General features: G+C 40.4%; 1 protein-coding gene and 1 long non-coding RNA gene across 5 annotated transcripts in view; one reads left to right on the forward strand and one right to left on the reverse strand.

Moving 5' to 3' along the window:
* TBC1D1 (TBC1 domain family member 1) overlaps positions 1 to 12,108 on the reverse strand; it is an 81,324-nt gene that overhangs the window by 20,743 nt on the left and 48,473 nt on the right. For 2 of the 4 annotated variants that reach the window (XM_083459777.1, XM_083459776.1), the window contains exons 10-15: positions 11,962 to 12,048; positions 9,616 to 9,890; positions 6,815 to 6,964; positions 5,353 to 5,472; positions 3,909 to 4,048; positions 943 to 1,128 (exon numbers count right to left, since the gene is read on the reverse strand). In XM_083459777.1, the coding sequence (XP_083315903.1) occupies positions 943 to 1,128; positions 3,909 to 4,048; positions 5,353 to 5,472; positions 6,815 to 6,964; positions 9,616 to 9,890; positions 11,962 to 12,048 (958 nt within the window). The remainder of the gene's footprint in view (positions 1 to 942; positions 1,129 to 3,908; positions 4,049 to 5,352; positions 5,473 to 6,814; positions 6,965 to 9,615; positions 9,891 to 11,961; positions 12,049 to 12,108) is intronic. The other 2 variants (XM_083459778.1, XM_083459779.1) reach the window with 2 other exon arrangements.
* On the forward strand, positions 1,090 to 6,914 carry LOC310686418. The gene is made up of 3 exons (XR_014515884.1): positions 1,090 to 1,221; positions 5,396 to 5,512; positions 6,828 to 6,914. It is a non-coding gene; the product is annotated as an uncharacterized lncRNA (long non-coding RNA).

Consider the following 12,108-nt stretch of genomic DNA (forward strand, 5'->3'; position numbering starts at 1 on the left):
TCATTTATTATAGGAGTGAGACAATCTATAGGAGAGTGCAGCCTTAGTCCTCCACTGCAACTTCAGTTTACTGATTGAAGAATACTTCCTTTTCCAGTTTGGTTTTGCCAGTTCCTTTCAAGATTGCACAGTATAGTGGCATGTTAAAAACCATATGCGAACAAAGAATAAAGGATTTTCCTCGCCTCCGATTTCCGGATCATGACAAAATAAATTTGCTTAATAGCACCTTACCTGGGCCATGCAGTAAAGGAGAAAGGGGGGGGGGGAATGCAACTAAAAGCAGCAGACAGATCATAGCTGTGAGTAGCCACAGAAGTTGTGAAAGGGCTTGTTTGGAGGAGAGGGTCAAAGGGAAATTCTGTCTTCCATTTTTGCGTCTTTCATGGATTATAGAGGATACGAGGCAGAAATAAATGTTTCAGGGTTGTTTTTCAAGTGTCCCTATTGCACTTAAAATATTTGTAGGATGACATTCAATTTCCACCAGTACTAGTTTAAAGCCAGTACCTCTCACACAGATTAAAGTGCGAGCTCAAGTCTTGGGAGATTTTGACTCAGAATGACTTAGCAGGACACTAACAGAGGTTGAGTACTTTAAGCATCTCGAAGGTGGATCCAAATATACCAAAGCCACAGGTCAAAAGAGTCAGAAAATGAGCATCTTATCAGCACTTCCAGGAACTAGGCTAAGAGTAGCCACTGATAAAACAAGCAAAGAGACTATTAAGATAAAGTAAACAAACTATGGGTAAAGTACAGCAAAAGAAGGAAAGCAAACAGGACAGGATATTGGGAAGAAAGGAATCTGAATAAACACAAGGCAAATGTTATCAACAATACTTCCAGAACACTTATTTATTGTCATGGTAAAAAGTCCAATAATGTAAGGTTCCCCTGCTCCTGCCATTCCTCAAGTTTTTGATCCAGCAATTTACTTACCTTGCAACTTTTGATTTTCCTTTTCCATCCTAAGTAGTAGTATCTGCTGCAGAATTGCTTTTTGCCACAGTTCCCGGAGCTCTCTGGGTGTCCTCTTCCTCTCTTCTTTTACTGCCCTAAAGGGGCCATCTTCACAAACTGCTTGCAATGGTGATCTGGGTGGAAGTTCGCCCAACTCAGAGTATTCTTAATATGGTGACAAAGCAAGAAAGAAGCATTCAGAAGCCTTTTACTGGTATCTAAATGTTTTTAGTTTGGATTTCTAGATCAACACCTCAGGTAAGCATCAGTTACAATATATTGATAAGGTTTGTGATGTTGTGGAGAAAATTTCCCAGTCTGTGCAAGGTAGGGGTGGAAATGAATAGCTAATTTCAAAGAGCTGGAGATCCTGGAAGCAGATTAAAGTGGCTTGCATGCCATCGCTATGCAATGCATGTCACTTTCCACTTAGCAATTGTAACATCTGGTGAAATTTACCCAAAACACAAAACCAAAGAAGCTCCCAGAAGTAGTTTGTGATATGGCAGGAAGTCAACTGTTCTAATTTTTAAAAGTCAAAAATTCTACTGGATATCCTGAATACCTTGGGCACAACTCTCAATGGAAAGATCCACCTTATTTTGGGGAAGGCTGTTCTATGCACACCTACATGCAGATTTTACTTCTTCTTGCCATATATATACGTGTGTGTGTGTGTGTGTGTGTGTGTGTGAAACGAATTAGTCTCCGCCAGGAAATAAACATTTAAAATTGGATACATATTGTGCTAATACCACAGTACTTTTAGGATGCCAATAATCAAAATAATTCAAGAATTGATTCTTGTACTGGAAGACTCATTCCAGTGAAGTCAATGGGACTGTACATGAACGTCCATATGAGCAGAATGCTTAAAATGAAAGACTGGAATCAGGGGGAGATCTCGGCTGAGGATTTAAATCTGCCACAAACACATTGTGCTGGCACTGGAAAAGTGATTATTTCTCAGCTTCAGTTTCCAAATGGTTAAAGGGCAATAATAACACTGTGAGAGCAAAAAAATGAAGCAAAGGGCAACAAAGTAAGCAAACTGAATCAGTGTGCCGTTGTGCTAATACATCTTAGCGTTTGTAAATAACTTTAGAAAAACCTGCATATTTATTCAGGTCTGTGAGCTGACAGAAATTCTGCATATCTGCAATATGTGTAAACTATGAACGTTTTCAGATAATTTATTTTGCTTCCAATGGAAGAACAATGGAGGTAATTAGAGCCCCAACCCTCCTCAGAAATTGCAAATCCTACCACTCTGTCTTTTGCTTAAGATATTTAACCACACATAGGTGCCCATTTTTGCAGCTGTTATAGAAATAGCAACTCATTTTTCAAAAATAAGAACAGTTTCTAAGGATGTTGAATTTTATTATATAGCAACCACTTCTGAGCTCTTCTTACACATAGTCACATAGTCCTGCATTTAGCTAAACAGTGCCTACAAAACCTGGATCATATACAGGGCTTATCAAACTCAACTGGACTTTATTCTCAATACAGTAGTTCCTTTAAAAAAGCACGTAACATGAACACAGTGGTCTCAATCAAAGTGCTGCACATGGTGTGCGGCCCACCCCACCCCTTCAAAAGCCACTTCAAAGGACAGAAGGTATATCCTGTAAGACACAAGCAGCTTCTGCTGGACGGAAAAAACAGTCACCACCCATTCTGTTTGCATGTGTGGGCCTCTATGGATCATAGCCAGCATTACTAGCATATTCCAGAGCTTTGATCATTTGTGCTCCTTACGTTCAATGCAAGAATCTAAATCCTCCCAAAGCATAGACTGAAAAGCAAAGCACTGCAAGAAACAACAGTCGTTCCATTCTTAAAAGTAAAAGAAGATCTTAATTCATTGCAGGGGTGCCATCTCACCCTCGGGATTGTGGGTGCCCGCTGCTGCAATGCAGACGTGTGACGTCGCATGCACACACGCATGTGCAGGCATGTGCATGTGATGTTCTACATCAAGGTTGTGGAGGCTGGCGGCAGCAGCAGCAACAACAGCAGCTCCTCTTCCTCCTCTCCAGAGTCAGCGAGGCACCTTTTTCCATGGGGAGGGGCTCGGACTTGGCAGCAGAGAGACTCTGTCTCTGTGTCTGAAACAAACTCTTTGAAAAGGGTGTCTCACTTGCTGGCTGCAGAAGGTGGAGCTGAACTGCTTCTCTCCTGCTTGCTGGCTTTCCTCAGTGACTTTCTGGGTGCCTGGCCCCCACAATTGTTGTGGGTGACCAAGCACCCACGGCCCCCTAGAGTTGGCTGCTATGATTCCTTAAGAACCAAACTCATGAGGCGTTTGACCTTTAAAAGCACAAGGGACTCAAACTGAGCAGCTCTAATCTTCTCAAATCACAAGCAGAAGAAACAGTGCCACCCAGTGTACATGTTGAAAACAGCAAGCACAATTTAGCAGGGCGACCACCAACATTTCCCCTCCTCAAGTTGTGGTTTTAGTGCCTGCTGCCAACATAATTACAAATCAGATTAATAGCAGGAAGTGGTGCTAGAGGATGTAGCTGAGGCATAGGCAAACATGGCCCTCCAGATGTTTTGAGACTACAATTCCCCATCACCCCTGACCCCTGGTCCTGTTAGCTAGGGATGATGGGAGTTGTAGTCCCAAAACATCTGGAGGGCCAAGTTTGCCTATGCCTGATGTAGCTGGTAATGCCAGGAGATTAATGGGACATCTGCTGCTGACATAATTTTTTTTGTATCAAATACAACAAATTAAATTGAGAACACTTTGCTGCTTTTTAAATCCTTTTGAGTTTAAAGAACATTAAGAAGAATCCTGCTGGATCAGTAGATTCACTAATTATGAATCTGTTCTTTGGAAATTCATGATATTGTCCATCCACAAAAAAGATTAGATCTTTTATCTATAGCATAAGTTAGGCAGGTTCTTTTTATCTAAGGAAGACCATTACCATCGTGCCAACTAGGAGAATCGCATCCTTTCTGTGGGGTTGCCACTCTTAAGAATATCTGTTGTCTCCATGAATGCCGGCGGGTCCTCACAGGGCTTTCGTGGATAGAAGCTGCTTCACTTGACTTGGGCTTGTAGTCACTAAAATTAGAAGGATTGTCAGAACCAGATTTGTTTATCGTTCCGGTAAAAACTGTAAAATGAAGCTAACTGCAATATGTTTTGCAGTCAAGCAGAATGAACAAATCCTCCTAAGTATTTGCAGCAACAAAGAACAAACACCAGCTCTTCATGTAACAAGCAGGCCACTTTAGAGAAATTATTTAATTTTAGTTAAGTTGCTAGCGCTACCCCTTTCACCCAAAATACCTCTGACAAAAATAGCCTATGGAGAGTCTTGTGCTCTGAACCTTGAACATCCTTTTATAAAAATGAAGCAGTGGGAGTGAGAGGTAATATAAACCTCCAAGAAAGGCCTATGGGTTCTTTTTTACTTTCCCCACACATATTTTTATCGTACCCCTATTTTGTGGAGAAAAAGCTACAGCATAACATTGGACCACACTTTCTTGATTATGCGACAGCATCCCCATAAGGTGACATCCTAAGTCATCAAGCTCTAAATCACTTTCCCAGGTTCTACAAATTCGGCCACAAGTAGAAGATTCTTCCACATAGTCAGTATTACTGCAAATTTCTTGCAATGGCCTCACTTATGCTGGTGACCCTTAGTCACTGGCACTCTGCCGCTTACAATTTTCTTCTCAGGTAAACTGTTGTCGTCTTTCCAACTGCAGTTCTTTATTTTCTGTTCGTCATTTTGAGTCAAACTACTATGAGGTGCATTAATCACGCTTTTAGAAAGCTGTGCTTAACGCTACTGGTTTTCCTTTGAAGAAAAAGCTGCTATTTATCTCCAAAGGAAATACGAAGAGCTTTGTCATGGATTCACAGTAAGCAAGGTGGGGCAGATAGGAAACTGGAGAGAGACTCCCCTCCAGATTGGGGAAATGGCACCAAATCAGGGCCTTCGGCTGCATTTCCTCCAAAATAAAAGCGGCAGCATTAATGAAATTTATACTTTGGCCCTTTGAGAGAGTTTCTGAACGCACAGTAGGTAGGGAGGGTTCGTGTGGAATGTGAGAAACTACAACTTTGACCCATTCTGCTCACAAACAGCAGTCACTGAAAAGCTACTGAATAAGGACGGCAGCTTACTTTGTAAGAATCACTGCCATTACATAACTTTAGAAAAGCCATGGTCTTCAAATTATCTACATTATTTATAAATATGAATAATACACACCGAAGTGAAATGTTTTTTTAATTAGATTACCACACCAACCATTTATGAACAATTATAACTTTTAACAATTCCCACTGCAGTCTGAGACAATGTTTCTTAAACAATCACAGATTTTTCAGCTGCAGGAAGAGAACCCTACCTTTTTGTGTTCCTAAAGTCAGAGGTGTTATTTTCATCTACAGGAGCCAGAAATTTTAAGAAGTTTGGCACAGAAGAGGAAGAGTGAAGCTTTTTCCGTAGAGCAGAACGGTAGGAGGTGCTGAGAGCAGTTGAAAGGGGGAATTTCAGAAGGAGGAAGTGTAAGTATACCAGGTGAAATTGAGAACAAAAACACAAAACAGAAAAAAACACCTGATCAGTATTAAACCAGAAAAATAATAATATTTGTAGGTGTTAAAACAAATAACAAACCAGAAAAATAATACTTGTAGGTATTAAAACAAATAACAAGAAATCAAAGGCTAACACTGAAAGACATTTTAAGTCTCTCTAGGGCTTTAATCCAAATCAGCAATGAATAGGAAACCTCACTTCTCGGACTTTTAAATCAGTGGGAGGAGAAATCACCTTGGCTTTTACCTCCCCCTCAGAAATGAGTGGGGCAGCAGTGGTTTCTTCTGGGTTGGTCTCATGAAATGGAAGGGATACGTGGCAGGAAAATCACCAAATATGATGGTTTGTGTAGGGCTGCTATGTGACCCTTACATGAAATTTACTTGAATTAAGAAGATTTCGGCTGGATCCATGTAATTTTTTCCCTAGCACCAAATGTGCAGCAAACAAATGCATCTTAACTTTCTTCCTCTCCTGGCTTCTTGATGAAATAGTCGTTAGGTGGACATTTAAGGTCAATCTATTCCCACTCCTTTTCTCAAGCTTTGCAACAGCATACGGTAAAAATAAAGGGACCCCTGTCAGTTAAGTCCAGTCATGAACGACTCTGGGGTTGCGGCGCTCATCTCGCTTTACAGGCCGAGGGAGCCGGCGTTTGTCTGCTTCTGCAGACAGTTTTTCCGGGTCACGTGGCCAGCATGACTAAGCCGCTTCTGGCGAAGCCAAAGAAGTGCATAGAAACACCGTTTACCTTCCTGCCAGAGCAGTACCTATTTATCTACTTGCACTGTGTGCTTTTGAACTACTAGGTTGGCAGGAGCTGGGACCGAGCAATGGGAGCTCACCCCGTCGCAGGGCCTCGAACTGCCGACCTTCCGATCGGCAATTTTAAAGTTTATCTTCTCTGTATAGTTCCAATTTTAGTATATGTGCTGCCGAAGCGAGCATGGCAATTTTAAAGTTTAAACCACAGTGCCTAGTAAACAATAATCTGAGTATGGGATAATGCCACTACAGAGAAGCTTCAGAAGATGCTCCTCAGAGTAGGGGAAAAGTCCACTCCTGTTCCTCAGACTACATAGCCCACCAAAGGCTGTGAGAACTTATTTTTACTTCCACATAATTAAGGAAACACCTCAAATGAAGCATGAAAAGTACATCCATATAGGTGAAAGCATGAAACCACTGGGGTTTCTGGTGGTTTTTATGTTTTAAAATGTTCTTTAAAATGCGGATCATAAACAAACTCCCCACATCTCTTCTCTCACCTCTTTGGCACAGCATGCCCACTTTGTTCTCCACTTGAATTATGCCTAAAATGTTTAAAGAAATTGGGCGAAGAGGCCGAGGGATTAAGACGAGCTGGCGGAGGAGGAGGAGGAGGAGCTGGTGATGACTGATCGGAAGAACTTTTAGAGCTGCAGCCAGGTGTGTTCATATTTTACAAGGAGGGTTCCAGCAGGGAAGATTAAACAAAAGGCGAGACAGAAAGAAACGTGACAAATCAAAGAAAACATTGAATATTTACAGATCAATTGTAAACAGATAAGAACATTGGCAGGATTACTGTAATAACCTGCAGTTTTATAAGAGTATATATTTAAAGTAGATGAATAAATTAGCAAATTAGTTTGGATTTGCGGAAGATATTAAAAATAAATTTAAGGAACTGCAGAAAGAGGGGGAAGGAAGTCAAGTTTTGAAATGTTAAAGTGATTGTAAATTAGTGAAATGTATAAATCTGAAAAGCATAAATAAAATTTTAAAAAAGACAAAAAGAAAAGGGTAAAGAGCTGAATAAAAAAAGATGTACTACATCACTGCCTTTGTATTAACCATGTTAAGTAACAGCACAGGCACCAGGGACAATGGGAGTGCTCTTCCATTGATTCTGCCTCCTCCATGGTGCTTGGTGTAACCAAAAAGATATTCTGATGTCCCCAGTAGGAAGGCAGACATATGACAATTACATCGGCAGCAAACACAAAGCAGTGCTTTACTTCTTGGAATGGTCCTCTTCTAGCCCTAAACAAGCCAAGATGACCTGGCTCATTTTATCAACGCTTATGTGAGCAACAGGAGCACAGCTTCCAAGACCGTGGGAAAGCTTTGCAGTCCAGAAAGGATGATTGCTAGTTTCTCTTACATATATTTCCCAGCCTCCATCAGGCCTTGAGTTGTCAACAAGGTTTTATTGCCAAGGCTTTGACGTACGGATTCTGAACAATTTCCATGCCCATTAGCAACCACACCCAGCAAACCAGGGGATAATGCAGGGTCAGGACTGTTGATGCAATATGTATAGTGGAGGGATGCCTAAACATTTTGAAACGTGTTAATGCTCTTTTGGGGATGCATTTCTGGTGTCATTCTAAGGAGCTAATGTGGGAAGAAGTTCCCTTGAAGTATCGCGTAATTGCAACACAAATGCAGGATCAAGTTCCTAGCAAGCTCAGTTGTCCAGATAACTTTGTATGAAAGAATAATAATAAATCTGAATTTAAGATAATCACTATTCTGGATAGCAGGGAACATTAAAACATGGGTAGGCAAACTAAGGCCCAGGGGCCGGATCCGGCCCAATTGCCTTCTAAATCCGGCCAGTGGATAGTCTGGGAATCAGTGTGTTTTTACATGAGTAGAATGTGAGCTTTTATTTAAAATGAATATCTGGGTTATTTGTGGGGCATAGGAATTCGTGCATTTGCCCCCAAAAAATATAGTCTGGCCCCCCACAAAGTCTAAGGCACAGTGGACCGGCCCCCTGCTGAAAAAGTTTGCTGACCCCTGCATTAAAGTGATGCACACCTTTGGTTTTTGCATAACCAAAGTTCAGAGCAAAGAACATTTGACTATATGTTCTTGAAGCAATGGAAGTATATATAGCCTATATTTAAAGTTAAACTTAGCAAGGCTTTTTTTAAAAAAACAACAACAAACTAACCCCTATTTTCACCCTTCCTCCCCAAAACTTTACCAGCTCTGTAACATGCAAGCAAAAGCAATACAGCAGTGCTCTGTGTCACAAAAGTTGAGATCAAAGATGAACTGTGAAATAAAACATTCTAAGCAAGTTCAGCTTTTACTGAGCAAGCAGCAGCAGGTTGAAAATAGCGTTGTGGCAAAATGATACTGATGAACAATCTGCAAGTCCATAGCTGTAATGCTAAAGCCCTCTAGATATAACAAGCAACAAGGTTCAAAGAAAGGACAAGGAAACCAACCAAAGCCACAGAACCTCTTTCTTTCACTCTTCCTCCTCTTTCTGCCACTTCTGGTATGTGTAAGGAAGAAAAAGTGATTTGGCACAAATCCCAATATGTACTAGTCTTGATATGCCTGGCAAACCAGCGTAAACCAGCATTTTTAGCAAAGCAACACAGCCAACATGTGCAAATATTTAGAAAACATATGAAGTATACTGACACAAGAATATGAGGAGTGTTGATCAGCAAATATAAAAACATTTCATGCAATCAATTGGGCAAAATAGGACAGGGCCCCAATCTCTATCAGCAAATAGAGGAATGTATCCCTCCTCCTGCTCAATTTACAAGTATTTGTAGTCACTAGATATTTAGCCTTCATTTCTGTAGGTACTATCCAAACTTCCCATACTGTTCTTGGAAAGAAAATGGCACGCATTTTCTTTGGTTGCATGCACTTCCCTAACAGACGATAACAGGAAAATACCTGCAAGTAAAACAGTCCATGCATGGATTCTAGTGTCTGAATCATGGACCTTGATACAAATATTCCTCAAAGTCTAAGAGCTAATTCATATTTCCCAATGAGTAGGAGCACTAATGCGACAGAGAGGGTGTCAAACGTTTCAAATGATGAGTTACCCAAAGACTTTTTGACGTTTCATTTATAAAACATCCTGCTATAGAAAAACACTTTGTCACATTATCTGAGAATTTTAACATTTATGTCCAGAAACATGCTATGGTTGGATACATGAGACAGACTTATCCAGAGATCTCATTTTCTCTAAAAATGGACATACCTTAAAACATTTAGCCCAAATTTCTCCCCCAACAGCATCCTGTTTTAAACTTAGCCTTACTTTTGTTGGTTTGGAGTCTCTGTGCTCACCGAATGATACCTCATAAGTTTCCTTTGGGGAACAGTTGGAGATGCTTCAGTGGGTTCTGAGGCTTCCTGGCTTTCAGTTGGCACATGGGTCAGAGTATTAGCTCGTCTTCTAAATCCCTGGTAAGCTGATTTTGCAGACTGTTCAGTAGACAGACTTTCTAGCTCACTTGAGATATCACCTACAGATCCATTTGCCTTGAGGGGGCTCTCTGGGGGAAGGTCTTCTTTCTCAAACAGAGATGTTTCCTGTCAACATAAAATATATGCACATATAATTAAGCATGGCATAGAAGTGATAACTGTTAATTTTTTCAGGCTGCTCTGCACATATCATATATGCTTTTTGGCTGCACTTCTGCAATGTCATTTCTCCATTGTCTGCATGTATAGTTCCAATGAGGTTTCATTCCTGTTTGGGAAGCCCAGAAGGGTTTACCAAGAATATGTTGTTATTCATATGCTACGGATCATAAGCTTATCCGAAACATGAATTGAACCATGAACAAAATACTCATGCTGCAGAAGGTGAGTCTGGCCTGGAATGGGAGATGTACAGGAAGTTAAAAAGAAGGGGCTTCCGATTCTGCTCAGCCCCAATGGAGGCAGCCCCCATAACAGCGGAAGATCATTGGCAAAGGAAAAACAAGGATGATTGAAGGTAATTATTCTTGCAAATTCCCCCCAGGGACTGGGGGGGGGGGGGATGGGCTTCACTCACAGTTCGTCTCGGTACCTGGCTCTTGCTCCAGCATGAAATGAAGGGGGGGGGGGAAGGCGCTGAGTGCAAAAGCACTTCGCCTGTCGAAAACCCTCCAACGCCGCCATTAAGAAGCAGAGGCTCTCCTGTTAATCAGGGCTTAATTGGACTAAAGTACAGGCACATGCTAGAAGAGATGAGATCGCAAACCGTGCAACAAACCAACTGCAAGGACTTTAAGGTTTGAACTTAAGATAAGACTCCATTCGGTGCGAAAGACGGTAGGGGGAGGGGAGTCTACAGTTTCTTTATTTAAAGCTTTCTTCTCTACATTTATGATTCAGCAACCCTCCTCTGAATGTTAGTTCAAAATATATTTGTACAAGCGAGGATAGAATAAATTGGATTATAAATATGGAACATCAAATGGAACTGTGTGTGTAAAAAAAGGAAAAAGGGAAGGAGGCTCTATTTTGCAAAAGGTTTACTCTTCCCCATCCTTTATTGTTTATGAAGTGAACTGAATAATGCTAAGAAGACTTAGAATTTAATTTAATTGGAAGTATAATTGCTCATATATCTTCAGTTGGAAGGAAGGATGAAAGGCGTCTGTGAACTGCCAAGGAACTGATAAGGGTTCTTTATTGAGTCATCTGCAGTTCAACAGACCGCTCTTCTTCCCAGGATGAGAGGGAAAATGGTGACAACAGGTAATTTACTGGGACAGAATGACTTTTGCAGCTGTTGTTAAAGTTGTAAAACAACGAAGCACAGGATGGAGTGATGGAGAAATTTCTTGAACAACAATGGGATATCAGCTCCACCTAAGACATGATGGATAACAGCAACAACCGGGGGAAATAAGGACATAACATCTTACAAGGACAGGAAGAAACACCACAGACAGAATTGGCACACACAGGAAGAACACGGATATACTTTGAGTTCCTCACTTCTAGTTTTATAAATCATTTAATGTGTCAACACGAATAGAAGTTATTAATATTGCAGTTGTTATATAAGGCTTATTATGACCGGAATGTAATTGAAATTAACAAGATTTTGGAATGCAGAAATAAAGAAAATCATCAAATCTAGCATGCGGGGGGGCCACTTTATCAAAATTATATAATTCGGTATTTGAACAATTGGTATTATTAATTGTATTATAAATTGGTATTGTTATAATGAGGCTATTACTAGACTGTAATTGAAAACTAATAAAAAAATTATTATTAAAAAAGGAAGTCAAAATGAAGGGAACTGCAGGCCCTAGGTTTTTATATAACTGTCAATTAAGTGTCTGAGATGACTAAGAATCCTATCCAGATGATCAAGTAGGTATGTTTTTGTAAACTTTTAGGTCACTGATGTGCTAGAAATTATACAGGTGTGACCTACAGAAATATGAGCAGCCAAGAGAGCTATAGAGCAGCAAACTATTTCCCCCCCACTAGTCTGTTTATGATAACAAATATAATCGTTCATTGTTTTCAAAATAAAATTCAACACTGTTTAATAATATAACTGTGCGCCCCCAATGGGCCACCTGCCTTTTAGGAAATAATATTAAAGATTGTAATATATATTGTTACTTTTTATGTTTTGACATTTACTTACTTTACTTGTTGTGCTTTGTGTGCTAGACAAGGAGCTGTCCAAATCAATACTTCCAGAACTTTCCAGTTGACTTTTGGCTTTATTCCCCTACCAAGAAAATCCTCATATTATATAGGCACACATATATAAAGAAATCTAAAAATTCAT

This window comes from Podarcis liolepis (genome assembly GCF_965112155.1).
Source record: "Podarcis liolepis genome assembly, chromosome: 9".
Lineage (NCBI taxonomy): Eukaryota > Metazoa > Chordata > Lepidosauria > Squamata > Lacertidae > Podarcis > Podarcis liolepis.